General features: G+C 48.4%; 1 protein-coding gene across 1 annotated transcript in view; it reads left to right on the top strand.

Moving 5' to 3' along the window:
* The window catches only part of LOC142573231 (uncharacterized), a 28,834-nt gene extending 8,326 nt beyond the window's left edge, over positions 1 to 20,508 (top strand). Inside the window, exon 2 of the mRNA XM_075682829.1 lies at positions 16,567 to 20,508. Within this exon, the coding sequence (XP_075538944.1) occupies positions 16,567 to 16,896 (330 nt within the window). The 3' untranslated portion in view covers positions 16,897 to 20,508. The remainder of the gene's footprint in view (positions 1 to 16,566) is intronic.
* The last annotated feature ends 3,263 nt before the right edge of the window (positions 20,509 to 23,771 follow it).

Raw genomic sequence — 23,771 nt, 5'->3', positions numbered from 1 at the left:
AGAGTATTCGCAAACATGCATGGAATCAGGTACACAAACGGGAAAACTAAGAAAAACTCAAATATAAAGAAATGTGGGAAATAAAAAAAATGACAAACGCAAGAAAACATACACACATTTACAAACAGACCTGGGTAGAGGTATTATAGGAGCGGGTTCACAAGCTGCTGGGCCTACCTTCTCGTATGTTTTTTTTTTAAACCGTTCTCTTAACACTGCCTTGGGAATTTTCAATTGCAACATATCACAAGAATTGAAAAGCAGCGTGAAGCTATGCTGTGGGAAACCATAGCGAGCGCTGGCAACACAACTTATGCGTGACTGTGCCACACCACGCATTCTACAGCTTCCGCGCGCGGTGAGCCCTGGTGGAAAGCAATCAATCGACGGTGCCACACAACGCACGATCACCGCCGTTAAATGCTCGGCCATCTCACTACTGAAAACGATCGTTCACGCTAAGTTGACGGCGACAAATCTTTGCGTTGGAGGCTTCTTTTGCAAATATTTTCTGTTGAGACTCTCGTAGGTTTGTTTCATGCGCGCACGCTTTTCTCATTTCTCCTGAGAATGGTTTTGCTCCATCACTTCACCCCGTCCGACGAGAAACGCAGCGACACAGTACACGAACACACCCACTGCTGACAGTAGGCACCAGACTTTGGCAAACTTTTCTCGTCGTAACTTCACTCGGGAGCGAAATAAAACAGACATGGAACAAACAAGCAGGATGTGTGTTTGCAGCGGTGGCCGTGGGATCCTGTTTTCAGGCAAAGCGTAGTGCAGCGTCAGCGATGCTCGCTTCAATGTTTCTTCGCCGGATCATGGCTTGGAATAAATGCACGCGGCACAAATGCCGCATCGTAAGCTCGCAGTAATATTTCCGGCATGATAGACAATCACAAACAGTTTGGTAATTCACTGTGACGAGGCGTTGACGCGCACAGCTGACGCGACTTCGCCCAGTTCGAAGCCCAGGCGGCCATCTTCTCCGAAGGCGGGGTCACCGGCCGTCTGGCGCATGACGTCGGTCCAGAGTGCGCGCACATTGGTGGATGTTCGTGTGCATCCGCCTCGGAGGAGTAAACGCCCCCTTTTTTCTAAAGTTGTATCCGACTATAGGTACTATTGACCAAGAAAATCTAGCCGTCTATCAATGACTTGCGCGTTTAATGTGGGTCGCTCACTTATGGTGTGCGCACGAAGGGCATGGCTCTTCACGCTCCAGCTTTTAAGTTTCACGCAATTTTCTCACGAAGAGGCAAGGTGCTGCTTTGAATGTAGTTCAATAGATAGTGCACGAACATCGAACTATTCACGATATATAGGCAATACCGTTTCCGCCGCATCGCTCCATGACACGGACGAAAACAGGGAAGTGCTTGGAGAGTAACTGTTATCGTTCGTCCTCCCGTTGCTCTCTTTCCGACCAGGGATTAAACACTTACTCTCCGAAATTCGCACACGGCACGCGCATTCATGCAGTTAGTCCTTTGAGGGACGAAAGCGCCCTTTTTAGAACTAACGGCCCAGTTAGCCCCGTTTTCCCCGGGATTTTTCTTAGCGTGTACGATCCTGCAAGTAAAAACTAAACATGTACCAACTGTGCCAATGGCAAGCTTTCTGGTGTCCATGAATATATTTTGAGAAAAGTAACAATTACTGCTTGTATTCGGACGTTCTTCGCACTTGGGGTCTAACGTTGGAATGTCACGTTGTCTTATACTATTTTTCTTTACATTCACGTACTTTATTCGTCACCAATTATGCACGAGCGCACATGATAAGTACCATTATATATATATTGCCGGAAACGAGAAAGGAAATAGCAAAACCGTTTCAGTTCGAAGCACTTGCGGAACTGGCAGAAGTATCATCACGTGAGTATACAGCTACGCTTAGTACATGTAAAACGCAATTTGCCTCCTTTATCCTTGTAATCATTTCCGTCTTGTCTACTTAAAATTAAGCCGTGACAACTTTGGCAATATGTGAGCCTCTAAAATTCAAGGTTAATATTAAACAATAATTTAAGGAGCTTCATAAGCACTATGAACTCTACAGATACATATTTTCTGCAGTCTCTCGTAAAGTCAAAATACAGAACATATGGTGGTAGTTAGTAATACTGTTACAGAAGGATGAAAAAAGAGAGAAGAAGAAGATCGCGAGACGCTGGCTGCTGCGTGTTGTTGGTGGTCAGCCATCTTAAATACTCTGACTCATCTTTGTATATATATTGTAAATACAATCTATCTATACTCCCAACACCCCCGTAATGTAGTCGTGAGAGGTGCGGGGTACCACGGCTGGAAACGGAGCGTCGCAGTGGACGTCGCATGACCTTCCGCACCATGAACGACGCTGAGCACGCGGGATCAACGTCGTTGCCACCTCAGACGTCATCGTCGCGAGCTACGTCGCTGTCACCTTCGGTTGTGGCAGTGCAACCCAAGGATCCGGGAACATTCTGCGGGACCGATGGCGCCGACCTTGAGGAGTGGGTGGTTATGTACGGATGCTTAAGCGGAATCAACAGATGGGACCCTACGCTTATGCTAGCTAACCTGTTGTTCTACCTAAGACACAAGGAAAAGGTGTGGTACGAAAACCCCGAAGACAAGCTATAACTAGCTGGGACCAATGCACAAAGAAATTGACAGAGTTTCGTCAACCAGCCGGCCATAAAATTGCCGTAAAGCAGGAAATGGCCTCCCGTGCCCAATCCACCGCGGAGTCCTATGTCTCGTACATCCAGGACGTGCTGGCACTTTGTCCTAAAGCTGATCACGACATAATAGAAGCTGAGAAAGTCGGGCAAGTGCTGAAGGGCATTGTTAACGACGCGTTTAATCTGCTCATCTGCCAGAGCTGCTCTATAGTTGATGCTATCATTAAAGAGTGCCCACAATTCGAGCAGGCCAAAAGCCGACGCGTCTTCCAACCATTCGCCAGACTTCCCAATACTACCACAACGTCGACCTGTGTGCAGAACAACCCACACAGTAGCATGCGTCGCCATCAGAGGACATGGTGCGAATCGTTCGAAGGGAACTGGATGCGATGACGCCCGCAGCTTTCTGTTCACGTAGGCCTGATGCTTTCACTTTTTCAGTTCCTCTTCTACAAGCCATTGTTCGCCAGCAACTTGAAAACATTGGTTTACATTCTGTTGGTGCTGTCGCCAATCCCAGAGCTAATGAACGCCCTTCTACTCTTTTCGCTCCACCCGAAGCTTCTCTCCGAGTTATCCAAACCCGACTGAGTGGAGAACTGCGGACTACCAGCCGGTGTGTTTCACCAGTCGCTGCATTGGCCATGTCGCCCGATACTGTCGCAACTCGTGACCCTCAACACCTCGCACGCCGACCAACCTGAGCCGTTTTGATGGAAATGCCCGCAATGTTTCGCCCACCGCCGAGTCTAACAACGCCGACAACTCTGCTAGGAACACTTGGCAGAGTAGCCCACCATCGCCGCGCGGACAGCAGTCTCGTTAACCGCACACATGTCGCCTATCTTCCCGTTCGCCGCAGCCACGTTGCCTTTCGCGTGTGGCTTTTGACCGCACCCTTTCGGAAAACTAGGAAATGCAGCCATCGGAGGTGGTGCTCAATTGCCGACTACTGCAGCAAATCCTTTGTCTGGGCCCACAAGGAGGAGTGTAATTGACGTTAAAATAGACGGCGTACCTGTCCAAGCAATCGTCGACCCAGGGGCGCACGTATCTGTGGTGAGTGCTAGCCTACGTAGATGTTTAAAGATGGTCCTCACTCCAGCAGGTGCCCGAGTGCTTTGTGAGGCCGACGGTGGCGTGCTGGTTGTTCTTGGAATGGGTACTGCGCGTTTAAGTATAGCCGGCCGCCCTACTTATGTTATCTTTGCTGTGATCAACGACTGCCCTCACGACGTAATCCCTGGATTGAACCTTTTATCCTCTCATTCTTCTCTCATCGACTGCGTGACCGGTGTTCTTCACTTAGAACTGCCTCAACTCGCTGATGCTCCGAGCACCGCCCCACCGCTCTTGTGCTCGCTTCACGATGTGTGTCTGTCATCCGAGGCAGTTACTTACGTCACTTTGACCGCGCAGCCGCAGGTTCCTGACGGTGAATATGTGCTTTACCCCATCATCGACGTGCTTTTGTGCCGGAACGTCGCTGTTCCACTTACGCTGGTCACGGTCACTAATAACGACGCTGTTATACCGCTTCTGAATTTCAGCCTGTGCCCTCAAGTGCTTCCGGCTGGCATGTTCTTGGCCAGTGTTTCTAGTAATTCTGAACTTGACATAGAGAGTCTGAATGCCGAGAGTGGTTTATCAGCGCCAATGGCACCTCACAGCTCTGTTTCCTTAACGGTTGACTTCGCGAAAATGCTTGCACCTCACCTGATTTCTGCACATGCCCAAAGCAGGCTCACTTTTTCGCCGCTCTCATCGGGTTTCTGAACACCTATCTCATACTTGCCCACTTTGATGCATCTGCACCGACCGAAGTCCACACTGAAGCAAGCGCCCATGGCATCGGCGCTATTCTCGCCCAACAACAGAATGGTGCGGAGTGCGTGATAGCTTACACTAACCGCCTGCTCTCGCCTGCCGAGAGAAATTACTCCATCACCAAGCGGGAGTATAGTTGGCTTCAGTTTGGGCTGTCGCCAAGTTCCGGCCATATTTGTACGGCCACACGTTTTCGGTCGTTACAGACCGCTGGTCTGCTGGCTGTCTTCCCTACGGTATACGACAGGACGGCTTGGTCGCTGGGCCTTGCGGCTCCAGGAATTTTCATTTATTGTCAATTACAAGACTGGACACCTCCAGAAGGACGCTGATTGTCTCTCTCATCACTCCGTGTATCCCTATGATCCCGCTGCGCATGATCCGGTGACCTGCGTGATGGCTTTGACTAACATAACCGACATGCGCGCTGAACAACAACGCGACGCATCCTTACCGTCCATCATCGCCGGAGTGCAATCTGGCCGCACCGACGGCACGTGCCGCCTGTTCGTGCTGCACGACGGCATCCTCTACCGCCGCAATATCAACCCTGACGGCCCTAAATTGCTTTTTGTCCTTCCTCGTCATCCGTGATCCATCGCTCTCGAACAACTTCACGATGCACCGACAGCGGGACACCTTGGAATTTTGCGTACATACGGACGCCTACGAATCCGGTTCTTCTGGCCGGGTCTCTACCGCTCTGTGCGTCGTTATGTCACAACTTGCGAATTGTGTCAGCGCCAGAAGAAACCTTCCCTGCCACATGTCGGAAGACTCCATCCAACTGAACTTCCCTTTGAACCGTTCTTTCGCGTAGGCCTGCTTGGCGCTTTTCCAACGACGACTACAGGGAATAAGTGGATCGCCGTCGCTACTGATTACGTGACCCGCTACGCGATAAAGAAGGCGTTGCTGACTAGTTCCGCAACAGACGTCGCCGATTTTCTCCTTTACGACGTCGTTCTCCAGCACGGTTCACCTCGACAGTTACTTACAGACCACGGCCACTCGTCCTTCTCTCGAGTTGTGGTCGACCTCCTCCGCTCTTGTGCCACTGAGCACAAGCTGTCCACCGCCTACCACCCACAAACGAATGGTGTTACGGAACTTCTCAACCGAACCATCACAGAGATGCTATTGATGTACAGGCGCCGACAAAAGTGGTATACTCCACGCAGATTGCTACTGCAGCGGCGTCGCTCGGCATTTTGGCGAGCTGAAGCACGAAACATTGACACGAGTCAAGCGACATGCTTGCAGATAATAAAGGGCACCCACTGGCTGTCTCAATCCCAGACGCTGACTGTAGATGGCGTTGCGATGCAGTTTGCCGTTGCTCCGGTTCCCGCTGCGTGGAGTATACCACTTTTGTCGTCGCCTGTACGTCTCCAACAATCACCGCGACGGGGAGGCCACGCTGGCCTACGTGACGTTCGCGTAAAACTCGTCCCGACGTGACACTGCAGGATATTAACCCTTTTATCTTTTGTATAGTCGCGACACCACATTGCCGTTTGACGCCATCCTCCCTTCTGTGCTACGTGTTGCAACTGAGTACGCTCATGAAGTCATCGATCACGCTCACATGGCACGTCAAGTCACCCGATTTCGTTTATTAGCCTCGCAGCTTAGTCACGCTCGTTATCTAAACTCATGCGTAAATTCTGCGAGGCATGCACACTCATGCCGTCGCTCACTTTTGCCTATCACAGGGGATCGGAGACGTCATTGTGAATGTGCATCTAATTCCTCCCATTTTGCTTCCACCACTCCCTATCTTATGTGTTCGGGTGGTACACTGAGTTCAGTTGTCAAGTTTTCTGTGACAAAACCACGATATGGTTATGAAGTTATAGTGGGGGACTCCGGATTAATCTTGATCACCTTGCGTGCGTAAACGTGTACCCAATCGGCGGTATACGCGTGTTTTGGAATTTCGGCACCATGCACCAATTTCGGCATACAAATGCAGCCGCTACACCCGGGATACGGTCCGGCAACCCTGGTGATATACATGGTCCTTTATTTTTAACTGCATCAAAATTATAAAAATTGCCTCTGGCAGATGACACAATTCTAAACCACGATCTAAACTACGCATTATGCGGCCATTACTTCTACGAGAAATCCAAATATTTCGTCATATAATTAAGTTCTATAATGGTCTTTTTAATGATTACATTTATTGCCACTATTTCAGTCTAAGAATTATAGCCGGTGAGCTCGCGAGGCGTATTCTCGTGGTACGAATTCTCAGGAATTCTCAGCAGTTTCAAGACATCAATTTTCAAGGTGTCCGACGATATGCATTGGTGTTCCAGTTAATTTATGCTTCAACGAATAAAGCAGTGTTTTCTTTAAAAACGTATTAAAAAGGGCCGAAGCAATACAGAGAAGAGTGGCAAACAATCGGATGACGGCAAAAATGCATGCTGCTGGCCGACCGCTGCCGATGAGATAAAAGAACGCCTGTCACGATGCAGCCGACCTTGTTCAGCGAACGCACGCCTGAGAGCAGCACAATACCACTGCGGAAGCGCTCCGTCAAGTGGCTTTCTTTCATATTTCCCTGGCTTTCTTTGCAACCCGGAAAAAAAAAGGCTGCGTGAGACGTATCCTAAAGGAAACAACTCGATCGATGGTTTCAGTAGGTGTTCTACAAATCTGCGCATCGTACCTGGGGTCCTCAGCCAGTAATGAAAAGTTGGGTAACTAAGCTTATTTAGTGAGTTATGGGGAAAACAAAAAAAAATGTCTTAGTAACTACAGGCTATTGCGAATTGTATGCGTTCGGTTCCGACGCGCCTATCATTTTAAATTCTTGGTTCAAGTTATGTGGGACACCTTGTATAGAAGTTAAATCGAAACGCGGAATGTAATGCTGCTGAAGCTAAAGGTAATATCCTGCGTTGTGAAAAGCCGACGCACTTTGATTATCTACTGGGCGTCGTGTTCTGTACGTGTTCTTTTTAATTATTTTTCTGCATTTACCTACAAGATGTTCAACTGTAAGTCCACCTAAAACCGAGAAAAAGAAGTCGAAGTTCCAGTCTATAGGTGAAGGATTGATTGCGACAGCACGTTGGAGGCAGTTATACGAAGTGAGGACAGTAGTTTTAACGGCCGCATAACCTTATTCGCTTACTAACTGAATTAACGAGCCTGCGTCAGCGCCCACAGGCAAACATGAACGCATCACACTCGATTATCACGGACATACGCTGTCAAAAAGCTGGCGTGAACAAGCGCGGCAGTAGCAGCGAGCGAAGTGACGTTCGTATTGTCTATCGCTTCAACGCAGACAGCGGCGAGAAAACATCACGCACAAAGGTACTAGTCGCTTGTAGATCGCTTTCAAGATACGGCGAGCGCAACCGCACACCGCCGCGAAAAGTGCGTAGTTGCTGGCGGAGAACAAACCACTGCCCGCTTGCCCTTCCCCCTTCTCCTCCCACGCTGCCTCCCCACTTTCCCCCGTTCCGCGCGCGAGATTGAGCCGCAATCGCCAGTTCCCCTTCAGTTCTGTTGTGAAATACGAAGTTGCTGCAGGAGCCCAACGCCGCCCCCTCCCTCTCTGCCATCCCCCCACGGCCTGTCGCGCGACGGAAGACGGCTCGTTTGCTCTCCGCCTTCCTCCCTCGCGCGCGCCAGATTGATCAGCGATCGCCGGCTGCCCTTGCGTGCTTCCACTCGCACATACGGCGCGTGATTGGCACATACGGCACATACCATACGTGAATATGAAACACGCCATGGTCGCAGGGGGGCGGGGGGGGGGGTGATCCGGGATTCATTTTTACCACCTGGTGGAAGCGAAACTTGCCAATTTGTGGCGAACGGGAACGAAAACTGGAACGAATCAAGTTGCGGTTCGGCACTCTCTTTGTAATTGCCTGGTTCGATGCCGAGCGGCCGTTGTTACGAGGATCAGCTGCTCAGCCCAATGGACGCTCAGAAAAAAAATGGGGCTCAAAATAATTTTTACAAAATATGCAATCAGTGCGTATTTGTACACAAAATACCTGTAAATGCAATGATAGTCCCACATTTTATCGGAGTAATCAGAGCGACCAAGCCCCTCTGAGTTTGGCTGAGCTTAACTTTTCCTGAGTAGTGCGAATTCGTCCAATTGTCTTGTACTCTGATGCCAAATAACACGCCGCAGTTCATCTCTCGACCAGGATAAATTTTCATGACCGAGTGCGCGGATCCGTTGACCTCATCATCTCTGCTTGCTGCAGTTATTCCGTCTCTCACAGCTGAGAGTTGTGCTCATTCCAAGCAGATTTGCTCGGTAAAGAAGTGACGAAGGTTAACCTCCAGAATATGAGCTTTCCATGGCACGCTGCATTTCTGGTAAATGCAAAGTGAATGTTATGGCCGAGTGCCGTCTTTATAGTTTGATTATTATTGTTTCTTTATTCACCACTAAAACCACGTTTCGTACTAACTTCCTTATCAGAATATCAGCGCTCAAGGAACTTGTACCGGCAGCCAACACTCGACAATTAGAAAAGTGGTGTCTTCCCAAAACTCGAACGAATTACGTTCAACAAATGTTAAAGTATATAATACCTTACACCCTGAACAATAATACAAACTTAATTGATGGCCCCGCAATCAATAAACGTGCTTTAATTGAGTACATTTCAAACAGTATAGCTTAATGGGCAACAGATTTATATCATACAGTTTACATTCGGCGTTGTGCGTTCTTTTGTGTGGGTTAGTTATGCAGGCATTATCTAATTTCACTTTTTTTTCTCACTCCGTTTTTGTAACACTTCATTCTTCATAAAATATTTAACTTAACGTTATACATGTGTGCACTTCAATGGTGTGTGTATATATGCCATGTACGCGTGTATATGTAAATGTATATGTAGGTGTACATATATGTATATATAGGGGCGTATGCGCGCCACTTCTACGGGTGTTTGCGTGTGTACGTGTGAATATAACATGTCAGTGTACAATATTGGTTTGTTATTGGTGTATGTATATCTAAATATTTTTTTTTCTCGTTCATCACAGCTTGGTGCGAACAGTTTCTTTCTTTCTTTTCTTCGTTTCTCGTTTCTCGAGTTGCTTTTTTTTTCTAGTATGGGTGTACAACATACACTGCTGTTCTGCCGCTGTTGCCACTGCCTGTAGGGCCTCAGGCCTCGTCAAGCTGCTCAATGAGCAGCTTTTTGTCTGGGGTCCATTTTTCCTTTCCTTGAGGAAACTAAAACTGGTTCTGATTCTGATTCCGACCTTACCGGTTCCGCAATTCCACTTGGCTTCGACCCTAATATATTTGCTGCTTTCGGAATGAAGAATATTTGAAATTTTCTTTGTTGTCGCCAGCGTTTACTACTGAGAATTTTTCTCAAACTCCTTCTAGGTTTCTTGTGTTTTCGGTGACCGTGCAAAAGTTATTTTCATTATACTCAGTCTCATACATGAGGTGCAACACTGTGGAGGCTGGAAATACCTTTTACCGTGGCTGGGTTCGTACCTTGAAACAGTTCGGTGTCTTTTGAGCGATTTTTGTTAAAATGTTCTTTATATAAGGTCAGTTCTGAATGGAGAATAGAATTTACCCTTAGAAACAAACAAAGGAGCACTCATTAGGTTGCTAATACGTTTTTTTCGTATCAATTTACTTTTCGTTATTTTTACTTGCCGCCCGTCGCGGCAGCCTCACGGGCACGCTCACGCGAGCAAACACCGCTCGCGCGCAGCGAAACACAGGTGGAACGCGCGGAGTGATAAAATCTGGAGACAGCACTACTTGTGTAGCTTCCACAGCGTTGCACCTGATCTATGAAACGGAGTATAGCCGCCATTCATTTTGGCGGCAGACACACGGACGTTTGTGTTGCAGTCCCCAAGTTCACTAAGGCATTATGCACGCTGTGTCCTTTAGAAGTGTACGCACCGCCTTTGCCGCGGCGTTTTCTTTTTCTTTCTTTTCATGCGAAAGCGTCAAATGGTTCATTGAGCGAAAGAGCTATTGCGCCTGTAGCAGCGCAATAGCGCGCCACGTGTTGCGGGAGGCGAGAGACATCGCCGCGACACCAAATCACCCTCACTCTCGCAAGTCTGTGTTATCCGCGCGTTCCTTGCCCGCGCAAGCTCTCGCCTTCGTCCTAACTGCGCCTTGGTAAGGCCAAATGAACACGCGCTCACTTTTCCGCGTGTTGCTCATAATTGGAAAAAGAAATAACTACCAGGTGGGAGTATAATGCTTGTCTTCTAGCGACCCCCCGGTTGGGAGTTTATTATACTCCGTATGATCGGAGCAGAATTTTTACTCATTGCGAGCGGAATGTTTGCGTTCATGGAAGTATATTTTTCTTTCGTGTTTATTTTTAAGGCATAAGCCTTTAATGGCTCATGAGCGTCCAGGCGCAGTCCGTGGTGGACGCAGGAAAGCGGTGATCACCGGCGAACGGAGCAAGAAGAGGAGGCGCCATGCACGTTGGGGTGCGGGCACATCGGCGACAAACATTGAAGCCATATGGCTGTGATTACATCGCATGCTCACGGCCACCGCAGCGTCCGTTCAGAGAACAGTTCAGACAACAGCAACAGAGGAAGTCATAGATAGGCTTTTGCGTATCCACGGTGTGAGCAGGTTGGCTAAAAACAACGCGCTCGTAATCGTTGGAGACTTCAACGCCAAAGATCCTAGCAAGGGATACAAGACCACCGATAAAAAGGGTACGACAGTCAAGGAGGCGGCTGACAACATAAATTGCCAACTCCTAACGGACCCAGAGGTCCCCACCAGGATGGAAAACAGCGTCCAGGAGGACACCAGCCGTGACCTCACCTTCGTAAGAAAAGCGAGACAGGCTGTCTGGGAAAATATGCTGGAAAGCCTGGGTAGTGATCATTACATCATCAAGACGCAAATCGGAATTGCTCACGTAAAGCGTCCTATAGGTACAGCAAAAATAACGGATTGGGATGCCTTTAGAGAAGCCTGTGATGGACATCCGCTGGGCGCGATACTGTCAATCGACGAATGGGGGAATATGCTGAAAGAAAGGCAAAGCGAGTACACCAAGGAGATTGACCGCACAGAGCAAATACCGGAGGTTGACTCTAGACTGCTTCGGCTATGGGAGGCAAGACAGAGCCTGACCAAAAGGTGGAGAAGACAGAAGTTTAATAGGAAGCTAAAGCTGAAGATTGCGGACATTACGCAAAAGACAGAAGAGTATGCGGAACAATTGGCGAGAGCAAATTGGCCGCAACTTAGCAATTCCTTAAGCGGAACCCTGAGTACTGCCCGAACGTGGAGCATACTCAAAGCACTCCTGGACCCGACTAAAACCAAGTCGGAGAACAACAAGGCCATACAGAGGCTGGTTCACCAGTTTCAGGGCTCAGAGTATGAGCTCATAGAAAGAGTAAGGCACAAGTTCTTCGGGGACGGTGACCCAGCAGCCTACACGGAGTGCTGCAAGGGGAAAGAAAATTCTGATCTGGACAGGCCTATAACCAAACAGGAAGTATACGCAGCAATAAGAAATACCACTAGGAATACGGCTGCAGGCGCAGACAAGATAAAGAACGCGCTGATTCGCAACCTCAGTGATGAGCTGGTAGTCGAACTTACTGACTATCTGAACAAGCACTGGGCGGAGGAGACAGTACCTGAGGAGTGGAAGCATTCGGAGGTAGTGATGATTACAAAACCTGGCAAAAAACTTCAAGTAGAGAATCTTAGACCAATCTCTCTCACGTCATGCTTAGGCAAGCTGTACGAGCGGGTGGTTACAATGAGGCTACAAAATTATATGGAGGACAACGAGCTGTACCCCCCCCCAGCATGTTTGGATTCCGCGCTAAATTATCGACGCAAGACGTGCTCCTCCAGCTCAAGGAGGAGGTGCTCAGCAACGTCCCACGGAACAGCGAACACGTCATCATGGCACTGGACATTAAAGGAGCCTTCGACAATGTCAGCCACGAAGCCATCCTAACAGGAATGGATAGCCTGAACGGTGGCAGAAGGATTCATGGCTACGTCAAGGCCTTCCTCTTTAACCGGACAGCAACAATCGGCCTGGGAGCAGTCAGATGAGAGAGGTTTCGCACCCCAAACAAGGGAACTCCTCAAGGGTCGGTCATCTCCCCCATCCTCTTCAACGTCGCAATGATCGGGCTAGCAAGACAACTCGACCACCTTGAAGGCATACGGCACGCCATGTACGCTGACGACATCACGGTATGGGTGAACCGGGGATCGCTCAGCGAAAAAGAAGAGTGCCTGCAAAAAGCGGCCACCTGCGTAGAAACCTACGTTAGGGCCAGGGGCCTCGCCTGCTGAGACGGAGGAGTCCGAGTTCCTAAGGGTGTGGCGAGGCAAACAAAATCAAATGGTCCCTACAAGCGATGAGCTCAGCCTCAACGTATACCTCGCGGGACAACGCATTCCGGAGAAGACCACCATTCGGATCCTGGGGATGTGGCTTCAGTCCAACCAACGGTGCAATCATACTCTGACACTGAAGACTGCCACTATGCAGGTAGCCCTTGTGATCAACAGAGTATCTAGCAAGAGACACGGTATGAAGGAGAGCGACACACTCAGGCTAGTCAGGAGCCTCGTGGTTAGCAGAGTGGTGTATAGCCTTCCCTACCACAAATGCATCAAGCAAGAAGAAGAACAAGCGGACGCCATACTGCGAAAGGCGTACAAAACTGCGCTTCACCTGCCGCAGTGCACATCGACCGAGAAACTGCTGGCCCTGGGACTGCACAATACCTTCAGTGAACTAAGAGATGCACTACTATGATCTCAGGCACGTAGGTTGGTGCAGACCCCCACGGGAAGGGTGCTCCTGCGAAGATACGGCGGCGGCAACATGATCCAAGAGATCGAACGTACCGAGGCCATTCCGGACAAGTATCGCAGTACACTGCGAGTCGCACCTATACCCAATATAGACCGGAACCTGCACAAGGCACGTAGAAAAGCAAGAGCGGAGTACGTGCAGAGAACCTTGGCGAACAAGGACAACACAAGTATACGGACGCGGCAACGTTCGTCAAAGACGGAAGAGAAAACAGCAGAGCAGTGGCGACGGTGGTTAATTCGGACCTCAAGGAGATCACCAACGCGTCACTACAGGATTGCACGGTAGTCGAGGCCGAAGAGGCAGCTGTGGCTCTGGCAGCACTGGAAGGCTATCGATCTGGCAGGTTCCTAACAATAATAACAGACTCTCAAGCAGCATGCCGTAATTATACAAACGGCAGAATTGGGCGCAGAACACGCCACATACTCTGCTCATGCGACCCGGGAAACAAAGTTCAGCATACCATAATCTGGGTACCAGGGCACACTGGCATAACAGGGAACCAAGAGGCGGATAGGATAGCTCGAGGGCATACCAACCGCGCGTCCGACACATCCAGCCTTGAGGAAACCGAGTCAGTACCCATGGGCTACTCAGATATCCTAAATTATTATAAAGGGATCAGACTGAAGTACCCACCCCCAGATAAGGATCTAAGCACATAGGATGCTGTTGCATGGCGACAACTGCAGAGGGGTACTTTCCCGAATCTAAACCTTCTCAGTAAAATTTTCCCTACACAGTATGAGGCTAAGTGCTCATGGTGCGGAGAGAAGCCAGATCATGGGCCTGTCAAAATATTGAGTCCCCAACTATCTATAAAATTAAAAACCCGAGTGCGGAACAGTGGGAGAGTATGCTTTCCAGCGTAAGCTTGAACGGCCAAAAGCGCCTATAGTAGAGCGAGCTCGCGGGTTGGCCATACTCAGTGGAGCCTTGGACTAGGGCACTAACCCTGTGATTGCAGACAGAAGAATTCATCAGAAGATGGAAGAGGCCGTCTGAAGCCGCGAAGATCTCTTTTCTAGAGCCCAATAAATGTTGTCCGATCCGATCCGATAACTGCGCCTTGGTAAGGCCAAATGACCACGCGCTCACTTTTCCGCGTGCAGCTCATAATTGGAAAACGGAAATAACTACCAGGTGGCAGTGTAATGCTTGTCTTCTAGCGACCCCCCGGTTGGGAGTTTATTATACTCCGTATGATCGGAGCAGAATTTTTTACTCATTGCGAGCGGAATGTTTGCGTGCATGGGAGTATATTCTTCTTTCGTGTTTATTTTTAAGGCATAAGCCTTTGGTGGCTCATGAGTGTCCAGGCGCAGTCCGTAGTGGACGCAGGAAAGCGGTGATCACCGGCCAGGGGAGCAAGAAGAGGAGGCGCCATGCAAGTAGCGCTGTGCGAGTGGGTGCGTGACAGAGCGCGGAGATGCGCGTTAGGGTGCGGGCACATCGGCGACAAACCTTGAAGCCATATGGCTGTGATTACATCGCATGCTCACGGCCACCGCAGCGTCCGTTCTGGGAACAGTTCAGGCAAGAGCAACAGAGGAAGTCATAGATAGGCTTTTGCCTATCGCAGTTTAGCTCAGCAAAGTGCCCATAAATTTTTTTACTACACTCTAAGAAACGTTTACAACCTTTGGGGTGTATATCTGCGACACAACGATAATCGTCATCTGCCTTCCTTGCGTTTCCCTTCTTGGAAACGCCGCTCCCGCTACTTTCCAAACGGCATTGCTATGTCATGCTGATAACGCGCATGCCGTTCATTACTCGGAAGTAGCAGGCTCGCAGCGTTAAAGAAAGTAAATGCGGAGAAGACAGATGACATTTATTTTTGTGTGTAAAGATACGATTCAAAGGGTGTAAACTCTTTTTAGAGTTTAGCACTGGACGAAGTTTTTTCGAGGAACAACGGCAGTATAAAAAAGGGGTATGGCGTGAATTTGCGTGAAGGTCTTTCACATGCAGAGGCTACTGGTGAAATTTCGAAATATACACACAAGACCGCGTCAAATTCAGAGAAACAAGTCAATGAAAGCACAAAACTCATGACATACGTTAACATTTTAGAAACGCAAATGCAGAACTTTGAAAGACATCCAACGTACGCACAAGAAGCAACAATGCCAGTATATATAGCAACAATACTGTGGGCCTCGAAACCGCCTCGCGAGCAGCTGTGCTGTTTTCAGAATCACGACTTACAGGCTTGCTCATACGAGACCTGCCTTTCTAAGTTTACCAGAAGACCTCAGTCAACACAAAACTGTTAATTCTGAATAGCGAAAAAACGTTCCTGGCATAACTTTTCAGAATTAGCATGCCATTCTGTGAGTGCTGAAGTGGCATCGCGGCCAAAAAGTAGTGCGTTAGTTACAGTAAGCAAGAAAAATGTACGTGCGTGTGCTTCATGGCAAAATTAACTCCGTGCGAAATAGCTGTAGCGTAGCAAGTGTTTATACGTATGAGCACGACCCGCAGCAGCCGACGTAACATCCGAAAGTGCGCAGCAATACATTTTTTAGACTGTACTACTTGCTCAGCGTCCAAGCAATGTCTCTCGCTTGTGAAACAGAGCTACATCGCTGATCTGTCGAACGAATCCTCACACTCGGAGCCGATCCCTAACACACCGGGCTGACCTGCGGCTGAGGTGAGGCAGGCTTTAAGCACTCCTCAAACGTGGGCCGATCCCGCAGATAGTGCAATACCCGGTGGGCCCGCGGCGGAGGTGCAGGTCGCCATTGGATGGCCCACATTCACAGTTTCGCTGGTCATCCTTCTTTACAGAGTGGAAGGGCACTGAATTTTTGTCAGGATTTGATAGGAAACATATGTTTCCGTTTGATAACTATTTAATATAAATTGTGTATTTTTCTTTTTCTGTCGTTTTATTTCGCTGATTTTAACATTTGTTTTGTTCTTTTGACACTTCGATGTCTGGCGTCAACCCCCCTGTCGAATATGGACAACATGTTATAAAATAAAACGTGTCGTTTTCGCATTACAAAGCGTAGGAAAGAAAGGAGATACAATACTACCACTATGAAGACTAACATCGTAAACAGCATTGGCAATCGATAGCATTCCGCTCCTACTGTACGATCGAATAAGTACGCCGGCGTCTTTCTCAGTTTCGTTCTTCCAATCGCCGCTTATGTTGAGCCCCACGTGGTAATATTCCCGTTCATTTTGCAGGTACCGACGTTCGCATACGAGAAGCGGCTGTCCCGCATCGAGACGCTCCGCCTAGCCATCATGTACATCGCCTTCATGACCGAGGTCGTGGGCTGCTCCAAGGACGACGCCGAGCCATGCGCGGAGGACGCCTTAGTTGCACCAGCTGGCACCGGTAGCGTCACCGGCTTCCCTCCGCACCACCACCACCACCACCACCACCATCACCACCAACTCACCGGGGATGTGCCGCTGGAAGACGCGGCACTCTGGGGCCCGGGGCGGCCGCTGGCTGGAGCCGCGGGCGCCGATGCGCTGGGCCATTTGTGCCCATCCTCGAGGCAAGTGTGACCCCTGACGCTGCTGGAGCCGGCTGCCTACGTGTTTCCCAGGTGAACGCAGACAGCCTCGGTGGCCAGCAGCGGTGGCGCGAGCGAGGCCGAAAGACACACTGCAGGGACGGTGTTGGTTGCGTGTCACGTGTTGCGATAGTGTCGTGACGCCACGGGCACCACCGTGGGCCAGAAAAATATAAGAAGCTCTCCACTGGCAATGTTCGTCAATATGTGCCGGCGCCGCCGACTGTGTGATGCGAAATTCTGCGTTAGAGGCAGTCGTGCACCTAGGACACATTTAATGAAGCGTTTCTTGGAGCAAGAATTTATGCAAGCCACAGTGACCCCGTGGTGAGGACGTTGACTGCATGCTTTGTACGCCAGTGGTTTTTTGCTGCAAGCCTCAATTTGTCACGTCGAAAGTCTGATGGCGATACCAGCGCAGTTTAGCGCATCTTATGCTAATAGACTGATAAATTGAAGCGGCCCTTGTGAGCGGCAGCTGAATACCGATAGCATGTAAACTAAACGTGCAATTTCGCTAGTCGCTTCGTTCATAAAGATTGTAATATATTATTGCCTGATACTCAGAGAAACCTTGCAATCATTACCAGCGAAAATTTACCGTAACGACGACGTTGTCACATGGTGACTCAGTGACTGGAAGTACGTCTCAGACAATTACGCTTTGATTTTAAGGGCCCTGCGAAGAAGTTATTCCACTGAGAATCTCGACGAGGAAACTTGATGCTACCACCCTTTTTATTTATTTTTTTCATCGCGACGCTTTGGGCATGTTAGAGACCACATAAGCTTGTGAAACTACACGAGGTACAGCGGTCACAGGTCCAGGCTTAAATGCCGAGTTAAAATGAGTCTTAAAGCGCCCCTCACCAGGCCCCATAGCAAATTTCGGTTATGCGCTGGAAGTTGTTACAACTCCTCTAGAGAGCGTTCTACCGCGAAAATGTTTCAAATCGGCTCATTAAAAGCCGAGATGTAAATATTCTAGTGTCGTGAACCCATGAGTTCAGGAGGCGAGCTTCACCGCAAGCATAAATGCTCTCTCCACTTGCCCGTCTAGCCTCTGCAATCGAAATTCCTTCCCTGCGTTCTTCAGTAGTGGAGTTACGTCACGGTCCCCGCCTTCATTTCTTTCTCTTCGCTTTTTTGCGGCGCGGCACACTTCTGCATACGGCGTCGCGTGCGAGCTGTTGTTATTGTCTCGTTTCGCGCAGCGCATGATTTTGTGCGCTGTGCACCAGGGCACCTGACTATCTGTATAAGTCTACGCTACACGAATAATGAGGCAGACAGAAGCGGATTACAGAGCATGATCCCGCGCTGGAATACGGTAGAAATTGACATAGTTTGGGTGTCTGCGCGCGCGACTGCGCGCGCGACTGCACGACATGTGAACAAGCAGACGAAACGCAAGTACATCTTTCTTGTTGCGGCGCGAAGTCAAACAAAGCATGCAGACATTCGGTTTCGGTGTTTTATTTTTTCTCTGAGCTTAATTCGTCTATTCTAGCAACATCTTACACAAATAAAAGATGTGCCTTTAATAATTCTAGAATTCACGTGTCACCACGAGCGACGTCGCAGCACGAACACGCGTAATAGGCGCACTATCACATGTACGTCATCCTCCGGCTTGGAGCGTGGCGGCCGCGAGTGGAGGGGAAACGGCGTTTGGTTTGAAATTTCAGATCTTTCCGCTACGCGTAGCGATGTAATACTTTGCACACACGATCGTTATCGCGCATACAATCTGCGCTTGTCAGCTCAATACGGCCAGACCTGGTGAGGGGCCCTTTAAAAGCACCTATAAATTTTTATACGCGCTGTAACGAAGGCCTTGTATACACGGCAAAGGATCAGGCGTTTTTGTTTTGGCTCATGATGTCGCATCTCACGTCACGTCTTTCGCGGAGTAGTTGACTGCGCAGGAGCTTAACATGGCTTCGCCACTACAGGAAATCACATTCGCATAGAGTGCTGCTGTGCTCACAGATGCGCCAGCCTTCATGTCACCTTGCTTTATAGAGGACCAGCGAGTGCAATCCGATGTGCTCTACGAACAGCGAATAAAAATGAAATAGTACACTATCGAGAAGAAACATTCAGATAGCAACCATCGCAGAATTACTGTCGGCGTTAATGTGATTAGCATTGAAGCAATGCAGTGACTCTCCGCTTCGCCACTGCCGAAACGCGTCCTCTGCGAGGCGTGGGCTCCAGCTCCGCTTGTCTCTGAACACGCGGTGCGGTCCCGCGATGCTGCCGCACATCCGCGCCGGGCGCGCGTCTAAATCACGACCTACTGGTCCGAACGTACGTATAATCAGACAAGGATGTCGGAATATAGAAGATGCACGTACCATTTCGCACAGCACATGAGTTATTCTAAAGGAATCGTTTGGCAATAAAGAGTGGCCTGTACCCATTGGCACATATCTATTAACCCAACTTGACGTCAATGAGACAACCAGAGGCACCCAGTGGCCCATCCGTAGTGAACCAAGTTGGCGTGAAACGAGCGCATTTAGATACAGGCACTGATACTGAGGAGCGCGGGAAGTAGTCTAAGAATGATAATCGCATTGAAAACCAGTGAAAATGGGCTCGCGTTGCTTTACGTTCGCACTAATTTTTCCGCAACGTTGGTGACTCGAGCTCCATCATGGTACAATCAATAAAAACTGGATGAGCTTTCAAACGTAGTGTTTCATAGTTACGTGCAAGATAGAACCCACCAGTGCTAAGCTTTCATCAGAACCTAAGTTAGGTGTTTGCATTCTGCCAAGCGTTTACTACTGAACTGAACATAAGAAATATGCGTCGTGTGAACAACTTCGACGAAGCAGCCCTTGCTTGTGAGCGTAAAATTTCAGCAGAGCGTTACAATAAGCGGTGAACAATTCCTAAGACAGTTGGCGCATTCCGTAAGTCATATGACCCCATCAAGTACAATGTGTCGGAAGATCACTTAACTTTGTTGAACTAGACGAAATGTTATGAACGAATAATTGACTGCAAAACGAGCCATATTGCCTGGCATATGTCCTTCTCAATTCACCGAAACTTATCCAGGAAGTGATGACGTCTGGTTCTAGCAGTAGTTCCTTTTTGTGTGAGACTTTAGTGTGGGGCTGTTGGCGATATGTCCAGCGCATTTTTGGGCAATAATAAGCTACTAGTCCGAACACATATGCTGCGATCAGTGCGAGCGCATGCCCATACGCTATCCACGCTGATAGCACTGCGAGTGGTTGACCAGAAATATGTGCATTTGTTCATAAAGAATACAAAACTTGAAACCCAGTGAATTATTTTATAAAATCATTTCTTGTGTACAGCGAACCAGAGCTTCTTTCAAGGCTGCTTACTAGGCTACTTACTTTTTGACAGCAGCTATCTGACTACAACATGTTTATTGTCATATAGCTGCGGGATTCAGCAAAATTATCCCTGTCGATATATTTTTTTTTGCTTTTTTGCTGTAACCGCAGATAATGATGCAACCTAACTCACCAATTTGACAGTCAACGGGTGTGTAAAACTATCACGGTTTACTGAAGAGAATGGGAATCAAATCGAAAGACAATAAATGACACTGAATTGGCGTGAATTGTGTGTTCTCTCACGGGTACCAGCGGCCTCACGCAAACGAAGGCTTTGCGGACGAGAAATGCAAAAAAACATTGTGCACCTTAGCAATACCGCGCCTCGTGTGCGTCATGTTAAGGGAGTGACTTGTATGAACAATATACTTTTTCAATGCATGTAGTCCAGTGCGTATGTAATTACAAGCAAGAAAAACGTCGTAATCGACTCGATGGAGCACTGACGCGACATTTCGCACTTGGCATTACTATTTTTTACCCTACTTGCATGTTTCAACCCCTCTAAACTCTTTAAAAAGTAATGGCAAGCTTCAGAGTGGACTAAATAATTTACAATCCATTCTATAGATACACAAAGAGTTTCGGTTTGGTTTCAGTTTCGATATGGATTCATAATAACGACATGATACATTCACTCATCACGTTGCTGGAATAGCTGCTGCTCCTACATGCGGGAGCAGTATTCTTGTTAAGTTTTACGTATGAACAGGTAATCCATCTAGCCTTATTGCTACACGCCGTAAGCAAGTGAAGCTCTCTGTCATGATGTCTCGGTAATGTCGATGTGGCTATAGGCGACAGTTTTGAGACGAACATTAGGATGTGTTGCATTTCTGGCCAGCATTGCACAGAGTCTACGTTGACATCTTAGGAGACAGCTTGATGCACATGTAATGAAAGTATCTGGAACCATTTGTAATACCTCTCTATGACGTGACACCACCTCGCGTAGGAAAAAAGAGGTTAAAAAACACATTTTATCGCTGTATTTTTACGCTTTGCGTGTGCGAATCTATGAAAAATACAACGTAGCCTACATTAAGCACGTAAGAAAGCGTTCCTACGTTTTGTTGTAGGCAGCCGCCCTTCCCGTAGAGTTCCGAGGACGTCTGCGCAGCCGCCATCTTGTTTAGGCAGCAGAGTAACCTTCATCGTTGTTTACCTGGGTGCTGTTTTCGTAGTGTTGTCTCTTTGCCGGCTTCGTGAATATTGGAACGATACTTAAAATGAGTATAGGCTTGGGCTGGTTGGTAAAACATAGTTACACTGGAAGCATAGCGCGCAAAGGACGACCCACAAAGAATAGGCAGGACAAGCGCTTGTCCTGTCTAGTCGTTGTGGATAGTCCTTTGTGCGCTATGCTTCCAGCGATACCTAAGATGGCTGCTATCCACTTAGATTTTTATATTTTGTCGCCTAAGGCGAGTGTTGCAGCCTGAATATCAAATTAAAGTATCTTGTCTTTCTTAACCTTCATACTGGTCGGGTGGGCTGCGCCGCAGTTATTCAGTACCTTTTTTTTCGCATTCGCTGCCACGTGGCTTCATTGAGGGACGACATGAAGCGTGCCTACGTGATGGTCACGAGATTCCGACCGACGTGAGGCAGCACGGCGTCATGTCATGTTACTGACGCCGATTAAGCGTTGGTTACATTTTTGCAACTTCAATGTTACGGGTCACTACTTCATCAAGCTCTTTCAGTTGTGTTCACGTCTGCATAAGCATGCGACAGGCGTCACCTTTAGTGCTGTGTTTATATACCTTGAACTGGGGTCCTGCTTAGTCATCTTATAGACTGTGTTTTACACATGTTTTCACTGAATGTGTTAATGGTAATGGCCCGAACTACTGAGCTCATTTTATAGGTTGGGCTGTAGGAACAGCGAATAAACGGGAAAATACTTGTGTCGCCTTATCACCACATTGCCTTTAGTGGGCTGAAAGATTACTACACGTAGTTCAGGATGGCATTTGTTCATTTCAGTTGGTGAGGTGTAACTTCATTTCACGAACCTTTACTTTTGAACGTTGGAACTCCTGTGCTGTGAGCGTGCTTCATATACATAAGGAACAACGGAACAAGGAATATGTGCGCCTGTGTATATTTTTGTTTGCGTGTAAAACTTCTAGCGCAGTACACCAAAACAAACAAAGTTGAGGAATTCCTGTTTTCTGCATACGCAATTTTTGCATAATATTTCTCCCTTCAGTGCGGAGAGACAGGCGCTGCGCTTATTCTTTTGGCAGCCATTCATTTCTTGCCCTTCCATTTTTGTGTCCTTCTTTCATATTGTTATGCAGAATAACAAAAATCATAGTGGTAAGCAGCAGTGAATGCTTGTCCGAACCATACAGAAAACAAGCTCGTACAAATGTTAAAAAACGATATAAATCCAATGATTTATTGCGCTAAATTATACGCGAATCATTTTGCAGTTAGCTGGCTGTTGCCTCGTTCGGCGTTCCGTACCCGCCGTGGTTGCTCAGTGGCTCTGGTGTTGAGCTGCTGAGCACGAGGTCGCGGGATCTAATCGCGGCCACGGTGGCCGCATTTCGATGGGGGCGAACACACCCGTGTACTTAGATTTAGGTGCACGTTAAAGATCCCCAGGCGGTCGAAATTGCCGGAGTCCTCCACTACGGCGTGCCTCATAATCAGAAAGTGGTTTTGGCACGTTAAACCCCATAATTTAATTTTTTTTTCGGCGTTCCGCACTGTGTTACGAGAGAGCGCAGTATGTTCATGTAAGGCGAGCAATTCTTTGCGTTATTCCTACGTGTGTGGCGACAATGAGAAGCCGATGGCACGATGGCGACAAGGACGGCTTGACGATGACTGTCGCCACGATGTCATGGTGACGACGGTGGTGACAATTGCATTACGACGGATTTATTGCTTGCTAACTAAATAAACTTATGAATATTTCCCTTCCGATCTGGTCTGATTCCGAAAGTTTCACCGGCACTGCAGTGTCGCACAGTTATTCAAAGTGCTAGCTAGCACGTTGGAAAAAAGAGGAGCGCTTTCTCTTGTACGCGCAAAACGCTCCTATTCGACGTGACCTACGCGCCAATGGTCTCAAACCTAAAGCTGACACGAGGAAGCGATTGTGTGTAAGCTGTGTAGTTGAGTTGAAGGGTCTATGGGTTAATAAACACATCATCGGGCTAGTGCTCCAAGCACCCTGGTTGAAAGCGGTCTGTCAGACAGTTCGTTGACTTTATTTTATAGGGTGGAGCTGTTTCAGTGAGTTCTAGTCGTACCTGCGGCCGCTCAAAACGGCGCAGCTATGCAAAGGGAGTGGAGAGAAGGAAAGGCTAGGCGAGACATATAGAAGCAACAGCTAGGAGCGCGCGTTGAGGCAACACACTCTAGAACTTATGCCCTTCTGGCTGACCCTCTCGCCTTCAGCTACGTCACGCAAAAGAGGCCTACATAGAAGTTCCGCGCAGCGTGCTACGAAGCTACGAGCGGCGCA

Source organism: Dermacentor variabilis, chromosome 2 (genome assembly GCF_050947875.1).
Source record: "Dermacentor variabilis isolate Ectoservices chromosome 2, ASM5094787v1, whole genome shotgun sequence".
Taxonomy (NCBI): Eukaryota; Metazoa; Arthropoda; class Arachnida; order Ixodida; family Ixodidae; genus Dermacentor; species Dermacentor variabilis.
The sequence above is the reverse complement of the archived record's forward strand: the minus strand, read 5'-3'. Positions and strand labels throughout refer to the sequence as shown.